This window comes from Acinonyx jubatus, chromosome F2, assembly GCF_027475565.1.
Source record: "Acinonyx jubatus isolate Ajub_Pintada_27869175 chromosome F2, VMU_Ajub_asm_v1.0, whole genome shotgun sequence".
NCBI classification, from domain to species: Eukaryota; Metazoa; Chordata; class Mammalia; order Carnivora; family Felidae; genus Acinonyx; species Acinonyx jubatus.
Window position 1 is genome coordinate 28636815 of NC_069394.1, and position 18246 is coordinate 28655060.

General features: G+C 36.1%; 1 protein-coding gene across 6 annotated transcripts in view; it reads right to left on the bottom strand.

Moving 5' to 3' along the window:
- Window positions 1-18246, bottom strand: part of PKHD1L1 (PKHD1 like 1) — a 157540-nt gene that overhangs the window by 18945 nt on the left and 120349 nt on the right. For all 6 annotated transcript variants that reach the window (XM_015070425.3, XM_053208108.1, XM_053208109.1 and 3 more), the window contains 11 exons: window positions 17867-17970; window positions 16822-16951; window positions 15772-15893; window positions 14159-14249; window positions 10433-10581; window positions 10228-10350; window positions 9336-9447; window positions 9139-9255; window positions 5873-6038; window positions 2687-2919; window positions 2323-2490 (listed from right to left, as the gene is read on the bottom strand). In XM_015070425.3, coding sequence (XP_014925911.3) covers window positions 2323-2490; window positions 2687-2919; window positions 5873-6038; window positions 9139-9255; window positions 9336-9447; window positions 10228-10350; window positions 10433-10581; window positions 14159-14249; window positions 15772-15893; window positions 16822-16951; window positions 17867-17970 — 1515 coding nt within the window. The remainder of the gene's footprint in view (window positions 1-2322; window positions 2491-2686; window positions 2920-5872; window positions 6039-9138; window positions 9256-9335; window positions 9448-10227; window positions 10351-10432; window positions 10582-14158; window positions 14250-15771; window positions 15894-16821; window positions 16952-17866; window positions 17971-18246) is intronic.

Below are 18246 nucleotides of genomic sequence, written 5' to 3' on the forward strand. Positions count from 1 at the left end.
TTAATACATTTTTTTTAAATTTTTTTTTTAAAGTTTATTTATTTTTGAGACAGAGAGAGACAGAGCATGAATGGGGGAGGGTCAGAGAGGGAGGGAGACACAGAATCCGAAACAGGTTCCAGGCTCTGAGCGGTCAGCACAGAGCCCGACGCGGGGCTCGAACTCATGGACCGCGAGATCGTGACCTGAGCCGAAGTCGGACGCTTAACCGACTGAGCCACCCAGGCGCCCCTAATACATTTTTAATTAAAGACTGGGATTATAAGCACCATTGGGGGTCAACATCATTAATGATCTGAGAAATAATACTTGAATAATCCTTCTAGAAAGCCAAAAGTCAGTGGAATCCAGACATTTCCAGAACAGGCATAATATGACCTTTGTAGCAAACTATTTCACTTCAGCTGGGTTATAAAACGTTGAGTGAGATACGGAATGATAAATTTTCTTGATGTATTTATTCAATAGCTTTGCTCAATTTCCTGGCTTACTTGGAATTCTAATCAATATTTATAACTGAACTTCAATCAAATTTTGAATCAGTATAAACTTCTGAATCTCATGTAGAATATGAACTTTCTCTTAGCATCCAAAATATAAATTCTACTTTTAAACAAACCTTCTTTGTGGGTTTTGAAAACAAACAGAAAGAAATTTCTATGTATTAAATGAAAAATTTAGAGTAGCAAAAGCCATATTTTAAAAATAGATGAAATTGAGTATTAAAATTTTAAAGGAAACTTTAGTGCTATTCAATAACTTTTATCTTTGGAAATTTTTTTTCCAATCTAATGTAGTGTATCTCATGATTCCGTGATTCTTTCAATATCATCATAATTTTTGCAATGTTACTATCAATTAAGACTTCTTCAAATTGACAGTCACTTTTAAAAATTTAAATTTATTTTTGGGGTGTCTAGGTGGCTCAGTCGGTTATGCGTCCTACTTCAGCTCAGATGATGATCTCATGGTTTATGGGTTCGAGCCCCACATTATGTGACGCATCTGTGCTGTCAGCTTGGAGCTTGGAACCTGTTTCGGATTCTGTGTCTTCCTCTCTCTCGGCCCCTCCCCCACTCAAAAATAAATTGACGTTAAAAAAAATTTTTTTTAATGAAAATTTAAATTTATTTTTAAGAGAAGTGTCATGTCACTATTGTAAGTAGGAAGCTTGTATTGTCTTTCAGAAAAGAAAAATGTAAAAATAAATAGAATAAAATCTTTCTCCACCATTTAAAAAGAGTAATTAGAAAACATCTCCATTATTCACTGACTGGTCTAAAATTCTTCCCACAAGCTCTCTGCTTTGTAAGATTTAAAGGCAACACTTGTAACTGGGTTGATTGCAGGCCAGAGAAACCAGGCAAATTGTTGGTGCCACGGAAGTGGGGAAAGACTTGAAATCATGTAACTTTGGGACACCCCTGATTTAGCTCATTGTATTCTCTTCGACTCATTTTAAAAAATGAGTATTTTTGTGGCGTACTGGCCACTTTGTTGAATCGTGGGATATTTCAGTACATGTTTTGACACTGCCAGGGCACAGAAATCTTTCTCAGGCAGGTTACAGGCCCCTTCGGCACTTAAAAAGACTCTTAAGCCTTCTTAGGGACTAATCTTTGGGCCCCTGACTATTTCAGGGTAATACAATGAGTTTCTGCCCTCTGTTTTCTGCAGATGTTAGAAGTTCATCTTAGGTATTCAAAAAGTCCTGGACTTCTGAGTTGATCTGAATTCTTATGGAGGCCACTGCTGATCCTCTGTACTAGAGCCACCCACGACCAGAATGTAAGGAGCCTAAACTCTGGAGCTTGTCAAGATATTCTTGACAGTCAAAGGAATTAAGAAAAGAAAAAAAACCCAAAACACATTGTTTCAAGATTAAGCCTTATAAAGATTCATGAAAATGAAAAACAAGTGGGCTGGAAATACCTGTTCTCAAGTATTCCAAATAACACATTATCTGTTGTTGTTGTTGTTTTTTCACACTGTCTGCTTTTTCATTTATGTAAGGCAAAATGTCTTTTTGGAGACAGGCCAATTTTTCCTTCAAATATTTATGCCACCTTATTAATACAGGTATGAAGATCACTCAAGGAATAACTTTCCTCTTCTTCTGATGGTCAATTTGCAATAACTGTCCTTGCTTTCTAAAATGGGAAACTGTTTAGGTGTCAAGCATCTCTCCTGCACACATATCTTTTCTTACAAACAGAAAGTAAAGCAATCCTGATGTTTGCTAGTTTTATATGTGATGTCTCCATGCATGTAATAAATAGCAAATGTTTGAGTAACTCTAATTTGTTTACACTGAATACCTACCATTAATGAGATCAACATAACCATTGCTCACTACAGCCACTGGTGAGAGTCTTCGAGTTTCTGTGTCAGAATCCAGGCTTTCAATAACCATCATTGCATATTCCATCCCATAGCACTGATAGCCCTGCCATCGTGGGATGTATTTACAGGTTGAATCTCTAATAATTCCTAGAAAAACAGATATATACCTTTTAGCAAAGAAAAGCAATCTCTTTGCAAAAGCATCAACAGACTATATTTTTCATTTACGTAAGATTAGTAAGTAGAAAATATGTTATTGATTGAGTACCCCAATTAGTAAACATAAAAACATATGTACTTTGTTTCACAAACTTGAGGACTAACAGAATAATATCCAACAAACCTTTGTAAGGCGCTTTCTCAGTGACAGGAATTCTACTTCCATTTGGGAATGTGAGCATCACCTTAGGAATTCTGTAGTCTCCAATTCCAAATTGACTATTTCCATTCCATTCGTATTCTGCTTGAGGTATCACTGAACCAGAATTTCCCAGAAAGGAGCCATCCATGTCTCTGAGCAAAGATTTCCTTTTGGCATCACAAACCATGTCTACACAATCAGATGGATTCACCTTACTGTGGAGAAAAAGTGAAACAGATGAATATTTAGATTAAGTATCCTTCCCCTGTTTCTAGGGGAACACTCAATTGAGTGTTTGATAAGAGAGTATCCAGGAGTGCCTGGGTGGCTCAGGTGGTTGAGCGTCCGACTTTGGCTCAGGTCATGATCTCACAGCTCGAGAGTTTGAGCCCTGTGTTGGGCTCTGTGCTGACATATCAGAGCCTGGGGCCTGCTTCGGCTTCTGTGTCTCCCTCTCTCTCTGCCCCTAACCTACTTGCATTCTGTCTCTGTCTCTCTCAAAAATAAATAAAATTAAAAAAAAGAGTATCCAAAAGAATTTTTGATTGATTGAATCTTATCATTTCAGAAAGGATTCAAAGTAGGACCAAGTAGCATATATAATTAGTATTGTAATGAGGTCTGCTTTTCCATTCTGTTGGTATTATTATTAATTCATTGGAATTTCAAAAGTACAAGTTATACCTGTAGGATATAAAATTAGAATTCCATTTTGCTATTCCATATTTTGTTGGGAAGATTTCCTCTTTCTACATTGCTCACAGTGTACTAACACTGTCCCATCAAGCAGGTGAACAGTTACTCTGTTGTGTAGGACATACAAAATCCCTGTGCTGGCAGGGAAGTCTTTATTATTTTTCCCTTCCTACTTTTTTTCCATGGGTCTTTAACATTTATAAGCATCCTATGCTTAGTATAAAATAATGTAAATACTTAATAAAAGTTCAGTCTCCTTCACTTTCCTATCTCAAGCTCTTAGGCCATTACCAATTGCAGATTAGTATATATTCCTATAGACTTTTATTTATGTAGATAGAAACAGATATACTTGGATTATAATTGTTATGCTATATATTTCAGTAACCATTATGTAAATACCCAAACTGTAAGAGATGAAATACTATAAAGTCATTCATTATGCAGTTCAACCATACATGGCATTCTGCCTTCAACTTGAGCTACCTGGAGTGTTGGTTGTTAGCTGCTTCTAATAGTAAAATAGGTGCTTAATTTGCAAAATACTGCACATTGCATAGTATACATGGTATATTGTGTAGTTACACTATGTCGTGCTACATAGTATGGGGAAATACATCTTTTTCCAGAGTTATAACAACAAAATAATAATGGAAAGCTCAGATCTATTAGATAGTGTTTAGCATCTTGCTCCCTTTTTGCTGTAAGGGGGACATGTGAGGTAAGTTACTATACTATACTACTGTACTGTAACAGTTTTGGAGATGACTTGCATACATAGTTCATGTGTTTTCTGTATTCAAGTATGAGAAGAGTGCTTTTGTGAGCAAGTCTGTGGGAAGAGTACCCAGTGGCACACTTATATTATGGATTAGGGCTCTGTCTTTACTTCGTATTGCAAAGAAACAGAGGCTGAAATGTAGATTTTTGTTCAAATGATTTATTGAAGGAGTACCATCAAAAAGAAGGAGAGAAGCCACATAGGGCAAGGGAAAGAAAACAAGGTGACTGTGGTCTGTGGACTAGTTTCAATCTTATCTCAGGGGTACCTCTGGATCATTAACTGTACTGAGAGTTGCTTCCACCTGGAGATAAGGAGGCTGCCCTTTTGAACTCCTGTATCAACTAGTCATTTTCCATGGATTGCAAAGAGGTGGTGTTAGGGAGGGTTTTAGCCCCCCAAGGCTATTCCTGTTTGGCTAACAGCAATCTTCTGGAAAAGTGGGCAACTGTAGGTTATTATTGGCCAACATTTAAAGCACTAGGGGCCTTGTAAAGGGGATCTGAGAGAACATCAATAGCATCCTAATAAAAGCACAGAGCTCAAAGACTATTTTAAAATGTATTTTCTTCATGACCTAGTTATTAAAATTATATATTACAACTGAAAGATTCAATGATAACTAAACAGGAGCTAATAATCTTCTAGTGGGGGGAGGCTCTATTGAGCCAAAAAATACTACAGTTCAATAATTAATTATTAAATGAAGAGGTGTGCAGTTATCATCAAAACAAAATTAGATGATAAGCACCTGGGTGGCTCAGTCTTTGGAGCATCTGACTCTTGATTTCAGCTCAGGTCATGAAAGTGTTGTGGAATCGAGCCCTGTGTCAGGCTCCACGCTCAGCATGGAAATTAAGATTAAGTGCTTAAGATTCTCTCTCCCCCTCTGCCCCTCTCCCCAACTCGTGTGTTCTCTCTAAAATAAAATTAAAAATTAAAAAAAAAACCCACAAAATCAGATGAAGTCAAACTATGAAACACTGCATTTCTCTGAAGAGATGTCTATCTAATTAGCAGTATTCCTTGTCTTCTTCCTATACTGAAAATGGTCAAAGATCTCTCATAAAATATTTCTTTCCTCCAATCTTGTCTTACATCTGAATTCCTGATTTGCATCTCCTACAAAGTGTAGCAGTTATTGGCTATCTTCTTTTAAGATTTAGAATCTAAGTGGCTCAGCTTCTAGAAATAGTCTGACACTGACTTTTGTGATTAAAAAGTCACTGTGCTAAGTTTTTGCATATTCTCAGTCACAGTGATTATAATGACTGACATTTAATTTCAAAGTGCATGATGGAGTGAACATGATAAGATATTTGGAAAGCAACAGGAAACAAAAGAGGTAAGGAAAAGGGAAGAAATGATAGAGATGTCTCTCATTCCTAATGATTATTTATGGAGAGATATTAATGTACAACACGCTCCTAACCTGGTCTCAATATTTTATGTTGAATGATGGTATTATCATGCATGGAAAAAACAGAGCGAGAAAATATATACATCAAAGCCTACTTTTTCAATTTAACTGAAAATACAGATGCATTAGCCTTAATTTTCATGATGCTGATTAAAATTTTATAGAAATTAATATTTAATATAGCAACTTTCTCAGATCTATGATGGGGGAAAAAGACAAGGCAAAGCTATAAATACAGGAAAGAAAAAAACTGGGATTTCATATATTATACCTTATATCAGGCCTGTGTATGAATATTTTTGATTGTTCAGTGGTATCAACCAGCTGTATGTTCTTCACATGGATGGGATGCTGTAAATCTTCATTTAAAGGGTTAGTAATGAATATCACATTAGTTTCACCTGAACAAACATTCTTAAATCCAACAAATGTTGAACCTAAAACATAAATAACAAAAAAATAATAAATAATTTTCTATGAAGAAAGTAATAGAATCAGTTTCATTTCATGTACATTCCAGCAAACGCATCATTTAACACCGCCTTGAACAGGGAGCTCTTTCCTTATGTGGTAGCTAGTCCACCACTAGTTATGTTAGATTGTTGCCTCCCTATATCAATGCCATTGAATAGTCCTCTCATATTTTCTCTGAGCTTTGATATGTGATTTGCTGTGACTAATGGGACAAGCGCAACTGTGATATAAGTAGATCTGAAAAGTCTTGTGTATTAGGACTCACTCTCTTTTGGTGTTCTTGGGGAATCTTGTGATTTCCAGAATGTGAATGAGACTAGGAGAAATGTGGCCCAATTACTCTGGTCAAAGACCAGCCCAACCATTAGCAAGCACCAGCCACCAGACATGGAAGTGAGACTGTCCTAGACAACTACTCCCTATCCATCCTGTAAACTGCTGGCAGCCTATGGAATAATCCGAGATGAGACCAGCAGACAACTATCAGCTGAACAGAGCCCAAACTGCCAATCCACAGAATTATGAGCTAATAAATGGTTGTTTAAAGACTCTAAATTTGGGTGGTAATTTGTTATGCAGCAAAGACTAACGGACACATTGTTTTTTGGGTTTTTTTTTTTTGCCTTATTTCATATATTGTGTGACCAGAAGATAACATTTATTGAATCCAAAACTTAATCTCCATTGTACTTAAAATCCAATAACTCAAAAATAGAAGGGAAAAAAAAGGTGACTCCAGAATTCTTAAATCAGTTACGTGCTATCTACTACTCTTCCTGATACTTTTTTCTAAGATGATATTGTATATACATGAATATGAGCCTGTAGATGAATATTAATGAAATACCAAAGTAGTGGATACTGTTTGTAAGATGTATAGATCTGCCTTCCTGGCCCAGTGCACTGCCCCTTAGTTCCTGTGTTGGCTGCTAACTCCTCACAGCTGCCTCCTTCTCTGGAGAATTGCCTTTGATCAGATCAAATGACAGCTCTGTCTCTTAAGAGATTATGCACTCCTAGCACCACCACCAAAAGGTTACCATGCCTGATTGGCAAGTGATACAGAAGGCTCCCTTGCCTCAAGAGGGGGAAACTAAGTGGTACAGCTCACACTGCACAGCCCTGCGAGGTTTCAAGAAGGAGCTAGACTCCAGCTGGGACCATATCCTTGCTTACTCCTTCCTCTGCCCTGTCCTACTTCCCTCACTCCCTTTCTTGTGAATGTGCATCATTAATAAACCACCTGCACAAGAATCCTATCTCTGGCTTTACTTTTAGACCACCTGATTTAGACAGCTGGAACCATAAGTGGTCCTGGGATATATAGTGTAATGATGCAATGATGAATCTAGTTCACTTGCTGTCTAGATGGGAATGAGGACACTCTTACTGGTGGTAGGTGTAGTATTGACAGTCTCTGGAATGCTGTAACAGTGCAATTGTTAAGATTTCACCTGTGGTGAACTGGGATAATATCTAAGTGGAAAGAATTGCTCTGGCTTGTACAGTAACTTTGGCATTTGAGTGGAAGAGGGGAAATAGTAATTACAAGGAAACTAGAAGTAGTCAACTGTTGACCCTCACTGATGCTTTGAAGAAAGAAAATGTAAGTTGTGGTGATCAATCACAAATTCAAAGCAAACCTCAGGATCTAATCACAAAACCAGCAGAACGTTCCTAGAAGGTGGAATTTCAGACTGGCAAGTCTCCTACTTCAAAGTCATGGCTCTAATAGAAAAGAAATGGAACCCTGAGTTAGGATGGGAATATAGAAGAAGATGAACTTGAACCTTGAAACTCTGGGTTCCCCTTGAATGTCCAGATCTGTGTAAGTGGTCCACTTCTTCCTTATTAGAGTTTAGCTGCCCTGCCCTACTTGTTTGAAATCCTGACAAGACTTCAAAAGAGGTAGTTGTTTATAAGGAAAATCTTGCCTTTTTCAGGACCTGTCTCTGCCTCCCCTTCTAGAAAACAGAGCAGTAAGCCTGGTCAAGTCTCAACATGGCCTCACTGGGGAAGCCATGCTATGGGATGAGAGGAGTTATATACCAAAGGAACTGCAAAAGCTGAGTAACATGTACTGGCAGGAATTAGAAGTATACATTGGAGAGTAAACTGTGATGGTGTTAGATCAGGGGTAAAGAATATAAAGCTAGACAAGGGAGAGTGTCAATATGGATGAGGGTATTCTCCCATGTTGCTGCCATGGCTTTTCCAAGTTTGGGAAAAATAATGTTCCACCTTAAATGAAGTAGAATTGTAAGAATTGTCATGTCAGACTGTAGAAGAAGGATTCAAAAGATTCTGAGCAATGGGCAATATTGGAATCACTCTATTATATAATGCCTGTGCATTTCAGCTCAAACTGGGGATGGCCTTGAAAGAGTATGGTGTGGGTGGATTCTGCTATGGGATAGAAATTTGGGTAGTACACAGGGTGATCCACTTCGTGTGAAGAGTGGAGTGGTCTGAGGTAAGGATAAACATGGACTACAGGCAGTGGTAAATGACACAGCTAGTTAGGGGCCTGGAAGGAATAAGACTGGATGATTGGGTAAAAGGAAGCCTGAGGGAAAAGCAAGGGTATGGGTCAATGGGAGTAAGCATATAAATGATCACAAAGCAGTATCAACTATGGAAGAAGCACTGAAGAAATAAGTGAACAGAATAATATAGCCAGTAGATGTTACTATGCTCTTAGGTTTTATAAGCTTAAATTTCTTCAGTTCTAAAGAGAGATAATAATATATAACCCTACTTACATAAAAGGGCTTTTATAATTGATAGAAACTAATTAATGTTAAATCACTATACCAGTGTTATTTCTGTTGTTTTAGAAGGTAAAATAAATGGGACTTCTTTAACATATACAAATTTGGCAGGGGACCATTCTTCAAATTGACTGATAATCTGATTTCTTTGCTTCTCATACTGAGCAGATTCATATATGTTTACTTAAATCATTATTTTTTTTTGCTTACAGTGAAACATTATGAGATATATTCTACATATTCTTTACAGAACTTGATTAAGTAGATTTTTCAAGACTATGTTTAAACTTGCCTGAGATATCCAAAAGGCCACTAATGGCATTGTAACTCATGATCCCTGCATGGGGCTTCCGGGGTGCCATGTTATGTGCTGAAGCAAAGGTAGGCCAGCAAATCCCACTTCTCCCACCTGTTATAAAAGAAAGAAAGTTAATAAAATTCAAATATGCATTCATATGAACACCAAAATTAAATTTCTAAAATTTTCACCTGATGGAGGTCTGGTGCTCCGATGGGCAGCAGAAAGTTCGATATTTGGATCATCGTTAGTTAGGACATCAGAGCAATTAAATCCAGGGCTACTTCCAACAATTAATGAGCTCTATTAAAAAAATTCAAACAGTACAGCTTAAATAATAGCTTTTCTTCAAGAAAAACATTATAATGGGTAATTCTAAATTCCACTGTAGCAAAACACAGCCTTTCAGTTTGAGGAATGGATCATTCATAAAACCAAGATGAAAGGATGTGATTTTATGCCCTGAATAGAATTACAGTCAAATTGGAAGGGGAAGACAGGCAGGTAAATTGTTATATATAATGACATGTTTCTATGACAGAAATATGCCCAGGGAAAAAGTAGAAACAAAAAGAGGAGAAAGTGTCAATACTACCTAAGTAAATTCAGGAAAGGTTTCACAGAGGAAATGAAAATTTAACTGTGGCAATATTAGCAGGTGGCAAGCAAGAAGGGGTGAGGAGAACATGGAGGAGAAGGAAGGATACAGCATTTCCTGGCAGAAGACAATGAGAACAAGGGGAGGATGTTTGGACTAGCCAAGCTATGAAGTCATAGAGATCATTCTTTAAAAAAAATTTTTTTTAACATTTATTTATTTTTGAGAGAGAGAGAGTGTCTGTGAATGGGGGAGGGACAGAGAAATAGAGGGAGACACAGAATCTGAAGCAAGCTCCAGGCTCTGAGCTTTCAGTGCAGAGGCCAACATGGGGCTTGAACCCACAAACCATGAGATCATAACCTGAGCCAAAGTCAGATGCTTAACCAACTGAGCCACCCAGGTGCCCCATCAAGGAGATTGTTCTTATTGGAACTTCAAAACGTTCACCTTTTCTTCTTATTGTGGCTGTATTCATTTCTTACCTTAATTTGCACTGTTTCACTGGAAATTTTGTGAGATACAGCAGCTGGTGTGTAAATCATTGAAAAAATGGCCATTCCATTGTCAACCAGAGTCACATTATAGATATGCATACTCTCTGTGGTCTGTAAAACAACTTGTAGGTCACATAGCACAAAATACAATCATAAAACAAGATAAACAAGCACCATATTGGATCACATTTACCTGAAAATAAATTCCATAATCCCAGCATGTCCAAATGGTAAATCCTTGTATAAGAGAACATCCAGGAAGGCCGTCTTGGTTCATATAAATACCATATAAACCTCCATGTGCTTCATTGTCAAACCACTTTTCCACGGGATTAGACTGACCTTGGAAGGAAATATGAAAACAGAGAATATTATAAGTCATGTTCTAGAGCTTTATGAACAGTACAGGTTAAAGTTAAATTTTTAAAAAATTAAATACAATAAAACCCTGGATTGCGATTAACTTGTTCTGCAAGTGTTCTGCAAGAGGAATAAACATTTCTAATAAACTTTAACTTGATAAATGAGTGATGTTTTGCAATATGAGTAGTACGTGATGCCAAATGTCACGTGATTACGACTCAGCCCATGGTTCTTGAAATTTGCTTTGATATACAGGTGCTTTGGATTACAAGCATGTTTCTGGAATGAATTATGCTTGCAAACAAAGGTTTTACTATATATAATTCTTATGCAAATTTAAACATGATGATCAAATATTTTTATGGCTTGGCCATTTATGGCTTATTCTACTCAGTATTTAATCTTATTTAATTTGTCCCTTTACCAGTAGAATGATTGTATACTCATTTGCATAAGTTTGGTTTAGTTGCTAGCACACTGAATTTACTATATCTGACTAAACCAAACATGAATTTCATGAGAAAGTACATGAAGTTTGGATTCAAAGAAGGCTAATTTTGAAACACAAGTGATACCACTTGCTGTTTATAAAATGCTTCCCCTACACACCTTTTTGTTCCTGGTTCCTTCTGGTCACCCCATTTTCAAGTTAAGTGTCACTTCCTTAGAAGGCTTTCTCTTGACTATCTGATTCAAAGTAACACCTCAGTTTCTCCACATGGCAATTAAAGTTATTTTATTATTACTTATTCATGAATTGTCCATCTCCTCTGTCCTATTAGAATGTAAGCTTCATGAGAGAATACACTGTGTCTGTCTATCTCATTGATCACCGTACTCTCAGAGTCTAGAGGGTAATGCACAGATAGGTGCTCATTTAACTACGTGTTGAATTAATGTATGTATGACCTTGGAAACATTGTTTAACCTTTTAGAACCTCAGTTTCTTCATATATAAAAACTTTGGGGGCACCTGGGTGGCTCAGTCAGTTGAGTGTTCATCTGACTCTTGATTTTGATTCAGGCCATGATCTCATGGTTTGTGAGATTAAGCCCCACGTCAGACTCTGAACCAATAGTGCAGAGCCTACTTGGGATTCTCTCTCTTTCTCTCTGCCTCTTCCTCTTTTTCCAAATAAATAAACTTAAAAAAATGTTTTAATGCCTAATTGAGAGTAGTTTCAAACTGAAATTAAATAACCCACATAAAGCGCCTCAATAAATGGACGCTATACTCATTATTAATATATAAGATAATTATGGGGCACCTGGGTGGCTCTGTCGGTCGAGTGTCTGACTTTGGCTCAGGTCATGAGCTCACAATTCATGGGTTTGAGCCCCACGCTGGGCTCTGTGCTGACAGCTCAGAGCCTGGACACTGTTTTGGATTCTGTGTCTCCCTCTCTCCCTGCCCCTCCCCTGCTTGTGCTCTATTTCTCTCTCAAAAATAAATAAACATTAAAAAAAATTTGTTTTAAATATATAGGATAATTGAGGTGGATATTTATGAAACTTTATTTATGTCCAAATCAGATCAGCAACCTTAATAACTCCCTCCCAACCATGCATACATACATTGAAGGATGCCCTATATACAGCAGCATCACCTCCTGAACTTTACTTAGTACCAGTTCTCTTGTCCAAATCTCCTGGTGTTTGACTTCCTCCTATCTTCTATTGACTTTCCTTTCCTCCTAATGCTTTGGGATTGACATTTTACTTATCAACTGACTAGATTCTGTTTTGTTTTCTCCATAAGAAGCTGTTCACATGTCTCTCCCTTGGTCCCACACAGTGTTGCCCCTGGGACCCAGTGTGGGTCAGGGTTCCCCTCCCCACCTCCTGGCCTCTCACTGTGGGCCTCTTGGTGCCAGCCTCCCACTTGCCTGGGAGGTGGGCTGGATAGGTTGGTGTCCCATTCCATGAGCATAAACCCTCAATTCCTCAGTGATGTCTCCTATTTCAATTTCTCTAAATCCCAAACTTCCTTGTAAACACTCTCAATTATTTAGGAATATCACTAATTAAATATTCCTAAATATTTAATTAGTTGGTGAAACACACATATTAGTAAATGTTCATATTCACAGGTCATATTTTGACTTAAAAAAATCTAGGACTACTTCAAAGAAGTTGCAGAAGAACTACATATTGTAAAATTTTAGTCAAAGAAAACCTTTAAGTTGTTGGGAATTAAAATATTTAATAAGAGCATATAATAAGAATTTGTTGGAAGTTGTTTTATTCCTTCAAAATGTATTTTGCATAAGAATAATATTAGCTTAAGCCCAATGATTTTTGAATTTACAGAAAAAATACTGACTCAAACAATCTTAAAAACAACCATACTGAGATATAAAAACCAGATGTACAAGGGATATAAAGTATTCAGAGAAAGTCCCATTTCCCCTAAGTTTCTCAAGAGGTGAACCCTGCAGTTCTAGTATTTATTTTATTTTGATCTGATAATTCATTTAACTAACTGAAAAACCAAAAGGTTATAAAAAATTATACAATAATAAGTCACCAGTCACCCTGATCCTACTCACCTTGTTTTTTGGTTTCTTTGTTTTTACACTTTGTGTCTCTTTAAACACAAATATCCTACATATTCATATTTTCTTTCCTTTCTTCCATAAAGCATATCACAAACAAAACCATATTGTATATATATTGTTCTGCAATCTCCATTTATCACTTAAGAATATCTTTGGGGATTTCTCTCTCCATATCAGTACATCAATATGTATCTTCTTCCTTCTTTTTGAGAGGTCCCTAGTGTTCCAATGTCTGGCTTTATAAAACTAGTCCACTGTTATTGTACACAAGGCAGGGTCCAGTTTCCTGCTAGCAGACAATGCTGTGATGAATCACCTTGTTCACAAATCATTTTCTAAGTGTTGTAGAGGCAAATGTTAGATTGCCAGAAGTGGAAATGTTGAGCCAAAGGCAAATGCTCCAATAATTTTGGCAGCTATTGCCCTGGTCCCCTTTATAGGAGTTGGTTATATTTGTCATTCAACCAGCAATGTGTAGATGTCCTAGCTTTCCTACAGCCTTGCCAAAAGAGTAGTTGTTTGGTTAATTTTGGACTTTTACTCATCTAATAGAAATGTATCCGAGAACTGTTTATGCCCTTTGACTTTTTCATGCTTGTAGGTTTAAACACAGGAAGAGTGAACATTAATTCCTCTAAAGAAGAAGCATGAAACAGTGTCATATCCCTAGAGATATGTATCTCTATGCTTGAAAGTGTTACTTTTGTGAAAGTAGTAGTGGGATGAGGCACTCACTGGTCCAACACCAGCCACATCAAGAATTGAAGTGACTGCTGGAGTTTTTCAATCATAAACATGGAAAAGTAATTATCCTTAAAAGTCTATTCCTTTTTTCTTTAGACCCAATGGTATCTTCAAATAATTTAGCTTGTTGACTTCTTTTAGTGTCCTGGAGGAGGAGATACTATATATTGAACTAACAAACAATAATTATTTCTTTCTAACCAATTTGAACACGGTATTTCCTAGTTTTAGTGGCTCTGTGCCAAAAGACTTACTTGAGCAAGGTTCACCATCAATACGGTATCCCACCCTTCCAAATCCAGCCACGACATTATTTTGTAAGACTGTATTGGTCCCTCTGTTTACCTAGCACAGTGATAAAGAAAATGCCATGGGTCAGGCTCTTATACAACTATACAAAGAGATCAAGTATCAACATATATAGGAAAGCTAATTATGACTACTCTTTAGGAGGAAAAATGTGTTTCATTATTCACCCTGTCCAAATTTACATTATAAATGAAGTATTGAAATTACCTTAGGTTCTTGGTATAAAATCATCACTAGATACTATGCCTTAGATTTCATTAGAAAACTACATGAAAAGATATTTTTTTTTTATTTCAGTCACAAAATCCACTGGGTATCACTCAATAATTATAAGCCAAGGGCCAAATTCAGTATTACAGCAAGGTTAGTAGGATTTTATCACTCTCTGGTTATATTATGTTACCAATTTAACTTATTAAGAAAAAACCGGTTAAGGCAATTACAGTAGACCATAAGACTCAATAGAAGCACTCACTAGTTTAAATAAAATCTGCTATAATAACTGGTTAGGCAGTCACTGAACAATTTTATTTTATGAGACCAAAGTGGCAAAAAATGAAATACATATAGTACAGAAGATTTAGTTTTTGCCTCTGGTGTCAGTGAAACAGCCAAAACTTCAACTATTTAAAGTATATTAAGCACTTTTATTTTTAAATATTATGATAAGAGAACAGAGTCAAGTGAAATCCATAAAAGTAAAATTAGTGTCTTTTCTTTCAAAAGGTCCAGAAAACTTTAAAGATTTAGAATTGCCATTGGATGACATTTTCACATCTATAAATAGATGAAAGAGAACATCATCATAAATGTATATGTTTCAGGATTTTAGGTTTTACTTTAAGGTAATTGTTAATAGTTGCACAAAAACAAAACTCAATCCTTACCCCATATTCTGAAGAGAGCTATTTTTAAAATTCCTTTTGGTTCCTATGGCATAGATAAGTAAAATAAAAACAAGATGGAGCTTTATTTCCTCCAAACCCTTCCTCTGTACTTTCTATTTGCTTGCCTGCCTTCTCATCCTACCCCTAACAACCTACAGTGATTGAAGAAACTTTATGAGCAACAAGAAGGGTTCAGCTAAGAATACCGATTAGACTAAATAACTTTGCATAGAGAATCATAAGAGTTTTAGATGAGAAAGAGATTTTAAAGATTCTGTAGTCTGTTACTCTAATTTTCCTTACGAAGAAGAAAACTAAATTCAAAGTAGTAATATCGACAGGGCACTCAGTCAATTAACAGTAGAGAGACCCTGTACCAGAACTTCAAAGTGATAACTAATGTTGGAGAAACAAGGCAATAAGAGAATATTTAAACCACTGGACATCCACACAAAGAAAAATCCAATGGCTGTGGGAGCTTGCCACATCTTTTAAGAAAGTTTATTCTCTCCTTTCTTTAGCTTATTTTATTAGTTCACCAATCTTTAAGGAAGAAATAGTTTTCAGTATTTTGAGAATTACAGTTTCTACAGAATTTATAATCCTCAGTGAAGAAATTACAAGTTATAATTTTGTATACCTTTGTATAACTATAAATCTGATCACTCTACCTCAATTGCTGCATGCCAGAGAGTTGAACTTAAATCCTTTCTGTTTTGATAGGTTCCCGGCCAAACTGAAAGTGCCACCAAGTTTCCTCGAACTCTGTTGGCATCCCCCCATATTCTTATTCCTGCAAAAAATTAATAAAATCCCCTCAAATACATAAAAATTTGCAATGAGTCCTATGGGGAATGTCTTTCATGTTTCCATGAAATTTATTTTCTAGTTTGAGCCTGACAAATCAACCTCCTAAATTCTAGAGTACACCTTTTGAACTCTACCTCTTTAATAGACTACCTGCATTAAAATCTTCTGGGGTGCCTATTAAATGTGTGGGTTGACAGGCTCTGCCTCAGATTTTACCAAACACATCAATTTTATACACATTAATGAGTTTGTATTATGCTTTATACTGATATTCAAGAAAGGATAACCCCCTAAAACCAAGTCCAATTTTTAAAAAATAGTAACCTTTATTTGTGAATAATCTTTTTGATTGATATGTGAGGAGTATTTTAAGAGTCATAGTAATTTAAACTATTGGTGATTAGATGATTCACACGATATCATGGTCTGGTAAATAATTCTAGAGTTGTACTACTATGGCTATGATGGCCATAGCCACATGCAACTACTTAAATATAAAGTAAGTACAATTCAAGTTAAGTGCAATTAGGGGTGCCTGGGTGGCTCAGTCAGTTGAGCATGTGACTCTCGATTTTGGCTGGGATCGTGATCCCGGGATCATGGAGTGAGTTCCATGACAGGCTCCACGCCTGCTTGGAATTCTCCCTCTGCCCTCTCCCCGACTCGCACTCTCTCTCTCACTATAAAAAAAAAAAAAAAGTACAATTAAAATTAAAAATCCAGTTATTCAATCACAGTAGCCACATTTTAAGTGCTCAGTAGCCACATGTGGTTTAGTAATTACCGTATTAGCATAGATATAGGCCATTTCCATTCTCACAAGAAGATCAATTAAACAGCATGGCTCTAGAGTCTTCAGATAAGATTGTCTCAGGAAGCATGTTATTTGGACAAAAATATTATCATACTACCTTCCCCCACTGTAAAGTGAATGATGTTGTCATCTATGTCCACTCCATCTGTTCCAAACACACCGATTGCTGGGGAAAAGCCATTATGAAAGGCACAGCCTCGAATATAAGATGAGCCATGATCTTGAATCTATGAAACATCAGGATTCAGTGAAAATTTTACAAATAAAATTAAAATATATTTGAAGAAAAAATTTGAAGTAAGTGATTTTCAGGAAATAAATGTTCATAAATAAAATACTCAATTTACTTTCCATGAAAGAAGATTATTTCCCTGTATATCTTTTAATCCTGGAAATTTCCATATGTCTTCAAATTATGATTAAGTAAAGCAAAAATGCATATTTAAATGTAGATAAAAATTCTGAAGTACTTTTCTATGCATTTATTTTCTATCATTACCTATAAAATGTTAAGGAACTAAAAAGTATTTTTCAGAATAATTTATTATATGATTAAGCAGGGACTTTTTAATTAAAAAAGGTGATGCTCTAGGCAGGGGGTTACAGTCAAATGTCTGTAGGAACGAGTCAATGAACAGGACTGGGGCTGCAACCTCAAACCTGCAACATTATTTTTCATTTCCATAAGAAACATGTTCTCTCTCTCATTTTTTCTTCAATCACCAGCCTTCTAAGCACATCTATTTTGACAGAGGCTTGGATATGCACACATACTTTTCACTTGAGAAATATAAGCAAACCCCGCTATGTTAATAGAAATTATTTGGAAGTATTTTTGGTCACTGTGAAATAAAGTGGAGATATGAAATAATATCACAGATCTTTAATTCTTTCACCTTTGTGCTCCTTTTTTCTGTGTTTTCTTTCTGCCTTTTTTTTTTTTTTACTGACTTTAAATGCGTGACGTGGGTAAATCAAATGCTACGAGTCTAAAAAAGTTGGTGTGAAATGTATCTAAGGAAGTTACATTAGATCATAGTTTTAGCAATTCTAAGATATGGCATTTTTAGTAAAGTTAAATGAAAATCAAATCAAAATCAAAATGTTTCATTTTGAATATACACAAAAATTCAAGTACAAACCTGTTCTAAGTTAAGAAATGTTACTGCGTATCTTGGATCTGTGCTATCCCTGAAGCCTTCTTGACCACAGTGATAAAATTCCACATTGCTTATCCTTGCATTTCCTGGCAGGGTAGGGAAGAAAGAGTTACATTTTTTTTTCTTGAAATAATAAAATTTGTGTTTTTGTAAGCTATAAGAATTGTAATTTTCCAAATAACAAATTTGTTTTTAACTTTTTCATTGAAATTTCATTTGTTCTTCTTTGTTCCTTTAATCTAAATAAGGCAGTATTTCCGGACTTTTTTTCACTGCCCTCCACAAGGGCCTTTTTGGACTTTTTTCTAATAGCCTCCCCTCCCCATGAAATTTCGATACCTCAGATATACTATATATCTGTT